The sequence below is a fragment of the Nicotiana tomentosiformis genome, chromosome 3 (genome assembly GCF_000390325.3).
Source record: "Nicotiana tomentosiformis chromosome 3, ASM39032v3, whole genome shotgun sequence".
In the NCBI taxonomy this organism is placed as follows: domain Eukaryota; kingdom Viridiplantae; phylum Streptophyta; class Magnoliopsida; order Solanales; family Solanaceae; genus Nicotiana; species Nicotiana tomentosiformis.
The window spans coordinates 123924788-123930904 of record NC_090814.1 but is presented as its reverse complement, the minus strand read 5'-3'; the positions used below and the strand labels follow the sequence as shown (position 1 = coordinate 123930904).

Below are 6117 nucleotides of genomic sequence, written 5' to 3'. Positions count from 1 at the left end.
TTATGCCATGCCCTGGGTGTGGCTGTGAGGAGTCAAAGAAGTATGTTGAGCATTTACAATATCAAAGGCTATTGTAGTTTTTGATAGGGTTGAATAAGTCATATTCACAGTCTAGCAACCAAATATTGAACATGTTGCACATACCTTCTATTAATAGAGCTTATTCCATGATTATTTCTGAAGAGAGCAGAAGATCTATGTGTTATACATCTCAAATTGCTGAAGCAACTGAGGGAATTGCTTTGTTCAGTAGCAAAAATATAGGTATACCAAACAACATCACATGTCTATTCAGTGGGGAAGGTCATAATAACTTAGGAGGCTCTACAGGAGGAAATAACTACTCTAGTGGACAGGTCTATGCTGGAGGAAGTAATTATAGACAGAAAATGAACTCTTTATATTGTGATTATTGCAATTTTAAGGGATACACCAGGGAGAACTACTACAAGCTAAATAGATATCCATATGACTTCAAGAATAAGAAACAATTTGGCTCAGGGAATGCAGTACATCATCATGTTCAGGAGCATCAAATGATACATGAAACAGCCAAACTGCTACTGCTGCTAATTTTGCATGTTCTTCACAGGTACAACATAGTACTACAACTGGACAGGGGACTCAAAATGTGATGCTCAACATTCCTCAATTCACTCAGGAGCAGTATCAACAGATAATTCAGCTACTGGGTAAAGGAAGTGAAGGCAACAGTACAAGTACATCAGGATCAGCAGGTATGGCATCTTGTGTAATGAACTCAGAAATGTTGGCTAAGTGGATAGTAGACTCAGGTGCTTCGAGTCACATGGTGCATAGCCTCAATCTGTTGATTAATCCTAAGTTGATTGCTAATAATAAGGGTGGTACAGTTTAACTTCCTACAGGAAACATAGCTCACATCAACCATATATGATCCTCCTACATTGTTCAGGGTCAGAGGATTAGTAATGTCCTGCACATACCTTATTTCAAATACAACTTACTCTCTATCTCAAAGCGAACTAAGGAGATGAGATGGGTAGTGATGTTCTTCCCTGATTTCTGTATTTTTCAGGAACTCTTCAGTGGACTGGTGAAGGGGATTGGTAGAGAAGATGATGGGTTATATGTGTTCTACTGTGGAGATATCAATACAACTGGACTTCAAGTTCCTAGTACAATTCCTAAATTTGTAGTTCATAAACCACCACCTATAGTAAATATGATCACAAATCACATAATAATGGATGTAGCCTTGTGGCATAAGAGATTAGGGCATACACCTGAAAAGACTTTGAGGAGCATTGCTGTATTTCAGAATTGTGCATGCAAAAACACTACTGAGTCTTGTACTGTATGTCCTTTAGCTAAACAAACCAGGCTTCCTTTTCCTTTGAGCACTACTAACACTAATGTTTACTTTCATACATTGCATGGTAATGTGTGGGGACCATACAAAGTTCCTACCTATGATGGCAAGAATTATTTTCTTACTCTTGTAGATGACTACTCTAGATACTGTTGGATATTCTTGCTGCCTACTAAAGTAGAAGTGATTGTTGCTCTTAGATCCTTTCTTCTAATGAATCAGAATGTGTATTCAGCTTCTGTGAAGATCTTTAGGTCAGATAATGGGAGTGAATTTCTTAACTCTCAAGTGGCTGAGTTATTAAGATCTAAAGGAATTATTCATCAAACCTCTTGTATATATACTCCACAGCAAAATGGAGTTGCAGAGAGGAGACACAGATATATTTTAGATATTACCAGGTCTCTAAGGTTTCAGGCAGTTGTTCATCTTCGATTTTGGGGGGGAGTGTATTACCACAGATGTGTATATCATCAATAGACTTCCCTCAGCTGTGATTCAAGGGAAATCTCCTTTTGAAGTCTTACTTGGTCATGCTCCTTCCTTAAAACAAATGAGAGTGTTTGGCTGTCTTGGTTATGTTATAGAGGTGAGGAAGTGTGGTAAATTTGCTCCCAAAGCAGTCCCAGTTGTCTTCCTGGGCTATTCTATGACACAAAAGGGTTACAAAATGTATGGTATTCACTCCAAGACCTTCACTATCAGTCGAGATGTAGTGTTCAAGGAAGATGTGTTTCCTTTCAAGTTTGCTCATACTACCTCCTCTATATTCCCTATATTGGATCTTACTTTTGTTCTCCTCTCTTCTCCTGAAAATAATTCATCCTCTCAGTGCTCTCAGCTTTATCCTTCTCATTTTACACCTTCTACTCTTTCATCTTCTTCACTTGGTGGTGAGTTTCCTCTCCACACCACAACAGGTGAAACTGCAACAAGTACTGGTGAAACTTTATCTGCTGGTGATCATGATGTTTCAGTGTCTCTACCAACTGAGCCAAGCTTGCCTTTATCTTCACCATTGCCTTCTCCTAAGGCTCCTCTTACCAGAAGATCCGGCAGAGATAGCAGACCTCCTATTTGGATGAAGGACTATATCACTCACAATAGAGGGAAGGCTCATTGCTGCTATCCTATTTCCACATGTGTCAGCTATGATAATGTCTCCTCATCCTTTGGCATTGCCTTGGCAGCTTATTCTGCCATTATTGAACCAAAGACATTTGCTGAAGCTGTCAAAGATCCTAAGTGGGTTGCTGCAATGAAGGATGAAATTTCAGCTTTGGAGGATAACAACACCTGGAGTATAGTTGCTTTGCCTCCAGGAAAGATGCCCATTGGCTGCAAATCGATTTTTAAAGTTAAGTACACTTCTTCAGGAGAGGTAGAAAGATATAAGGCTCGGCTTGTAGCCAAAGGTTACAGTCAACAGGAAGGTCTAGATTACACTGAAACCTTTTCTCTAGTTGCTAAAATGGTCAATGTGAGGTCTATTATGGCCATTGCTCCTACCAAGCAGTGGTTTATCTATCAGATGGATATCCACAATGCTTTTTTGCATGGAGATTTGCTTGAAGAAGTCTACATGGAAGTTCCTCCTGATTTTGCAAGCTAGGGAGGGAAACATATGGCTTGCAAACTTCATAAGTCTTTGTATGGACTTAAACATGCCCCTAGACAGTGGAACAAGAAGCTCACAGATGCATTAGTTCATCTTGGATTCACTCAAATTCATTTTGACTATTCATTATTTACAAAAAGGGTGCAGACAGAACTGGTACTAGTACTAGTCTATATTGATGATCTACTGGTAATAGGAAGCAGTCCAAGTCTGATTTTAAAAACTAGAAATGATTTAAAGCTCAAGTTTAAGATGAAGGATCTGGGTGAACTTAAGTTCTTTCTAGGGATAAAGTTTGCCAGGTCAAAGCAAGGGGTTGTAATGAGCCAAAGGAAGTATGCATTGGAGTTAATTGTTGAGCTGGGACTTGGTGGTGCCAAACCTGCTGGTACACCCCTGGAGACCAGCTTTAAACTTACCTTTGTTGAGTTTGATATTTTCATGAGCAAAAGCCCCTCTAATGAAGCTGATACAGAAGACAAAGAACTTAAGAATGCTTGTCCTTATCAGAGGTTGATAGGCAGACTTATGTATCTTACCATGACTAGAATTGATATCTCATATGTAGTTCAGGTACTTAGTCAGTTTATGCACAGACCTAAGCAGTCTCATATAGATGCTCTAGGAGTTGTCAGGTACATCAAGATAGCTCCAGGACTTGGTCTGCTGATGCCCTCAGAAGGATCTGGGAAACTTGAAGCTTATTGTGACTCAGATTGGGGTGGTTGCTTACAAACAAGAAGATCAGTAACAGGATATGTGGTCAAGTTTGGTGATGCATTGATATCTCAGAAGTCCAAGAAGTAGAAAACAATTGCTAGAAGTTCAGCTGAAGCAGAGTTTAGAAGCATGGCTTCGACTGTTGTAGAATTGACTTGGCTTACAGGATTATTCTCAGAGTTTGGTGTGAAGGTTACTCTGCCTATAGACCTACACTGTGACAGCAAAGCTGCAATTCAGATTACAGCTAATCCTATTCTCCATGAACGAACCAAACATATTGACATTGATTGTCACTTTGTGAGAGAAAAGATTGTACAAGGGTTGATCAAGACACATCATGTACCTACCGAAGAGCAACAAGCTGATTTGCTTACTAAGAGTCTTGGGAAAGCACAACACGACTATCTGATATCCAAGTTGGGGTTGAAGGGTCTGTTTCAACCATCAGCTTGAGGAAGGGTGTTAAAATGTTAGGTAGGGTGTTAGAAGGTACAGCTGGATGCCAGCTGTATTAAGTTAGTGAAGCATTAGTTAGCTAAGTAGACACTTAACTAATAGCTTACTTAGTATATATATATATACATCAATGTACAGTGTATTAACTAATTTTAACAGAAAATGAAGAGAATCACTTTCTCCTCTGTATCTGCGTAACTGCTTCTTCATTTCCATAGTTCAGCAGCTCAATCTAGATCTAGGATTTCATCAAGCGAGTTATAATTTTAATATCCAATCGCTACGTCATGGTATGTGTTAGCTTTTCTAATCGAAAGATAGGAGATACATTTTAAGCTTGTAAATTTGTATTAAAGTTTATATATGATCTCAAAATTAGAAAAAGGTTATGGTGTACTTTGTGTTTGAGTTTAAATTCTATTCATTGATAGTGTAAAAGGTATTTACACTATCAGATATTACATGATAATTACTGGTAAATTTTCTTAGTAGCATCAATTAGTAACTTATAAAAATAATTACTAACCTGCAACCAGCTTTTAGTAGCATGCTAAAATGGTGAGCACAAAATTAAGTCCAGTAGCAGAAACAGGCCACCTCATGGACACAATTGACTTTAGGAAAATTCAAAGAACTGACATACGAACGGTTCTTTCAATTTTTTTCACTTTTTATTTTCTTTAAGGACTGAACTAGGAACGTTCTCCTGAACGATACATTGAACTTCACCCCTCCAACTTTAGGTTAAAAATAAATTAAATTAAATCCACCGACGCCCAATTCTTTAATACAAAATAATCATTACATGGAACCCATATATTGCCTTCCAATTCTAACTGACCAACTCTACGCCTTGACTGAACTCACCTCTCTTTAACACTGCACAATCTCCTCTCATCACCACCAATTTTCTCTTCCTATTTTTATCTCTTTTCCTTTTTCGTATCCTCTTTTTTAGCTTCTCATTCTACTCTCGTTTAGCTAAATAATACTACCAAAAAATATGCAAATGATCAAGCCATTATTATTAGAGGGGGGAAAAGGAGGAAATCAAATTATGTCAATTCTTCAAGTTGATCAACTTGATCAATTAAGAGACATATTTTCAAGATTTGACATGGACGATGATGGTAGTCTCACACATTTAGAACTGGCTGCACTATTACGTTCGTTGGGGATAAAACCATCTGGGGATCAAATTCATGTTCTTTTAGCCAACATGGATTCTAATGGAAATGGAGCTGTGGAATTTGATGAACTTGTCAATGCCATTATGCCAGATTTAATTAATGGAGAAATATTAGAAAATCAGGGACAGCTTTTGGAAGTTTTTCGGTCGTTTGATCGAGATGGCAATGGTTATATTACGTTGGCGGAGTTGGCTGGATCAATGGCTAAAATGGGACAACCGTTGACGTATCGGGAACTAACTGAGATGATTAAAGAGGCTGATGTTGATGGAGATGGTGTTATTAGTTTTAATGAGTTTGCAACTGTTATGGCTAGGTCTGCTGCTGAATTTCTTGGCATCCCTATTTCATAACAATGGCGATGCTTTGATGGTTTAGTATTTGTATCAATCAGCTAAATGTACAAAATCTGATAATTGTCTTGGTATTAATGTTCTGATGACCATCTTAAAATGTGAATATTTTTGGGCTGTTTTGAGTCGATTAATGGGATATTCTTAGACTTTGTTTTATTTTATGGCAAGTGAATATATTAAAAGAAGAATGATGACAGATTGTCAAATTAGAAAGACTATTAGCAATAATACAACGGAGTTTTGGAGGTAACAGGAATTATTTCGACAGTTCGTCGAACTGATCATTATAACTTGTAAAAAGTAAAAACATTTCACCAATGTAAGGTAATATACTTTCTAACACGGATCAGCTTGATATGGAATCAATTACTCTATCAGAGGTTTTTTTAATTTTAGAGGATGGAGAATGCACAGCTCTTTCAA

At 37.7% G+C, this 6117-nt stretch overlaps 1 protein-coding gene across 1 annotated transcript; it reads left to right on the top strand.

Moving 5' to 3' along the window:
- Positions 1-4966: 4966 nt before the first annotated feature.
- LOC104110247 (probable calcium-binding protein CML15) lies at positions 4967-5855 on the top strand. Its single transcript, XM_009619696.4, has one exon. It carries the CDS (start codon positions 5152-5154, stop codon positions 5689-5691), a length of 540 nt encoding a protein of 179 aa, XP_009617991.1. The 5' UTR covers positions 4967-5151; the 3' UTR covers positions 5692-5855.
- Positions 5856-6117: the final 262 nt, after the last annotated feature.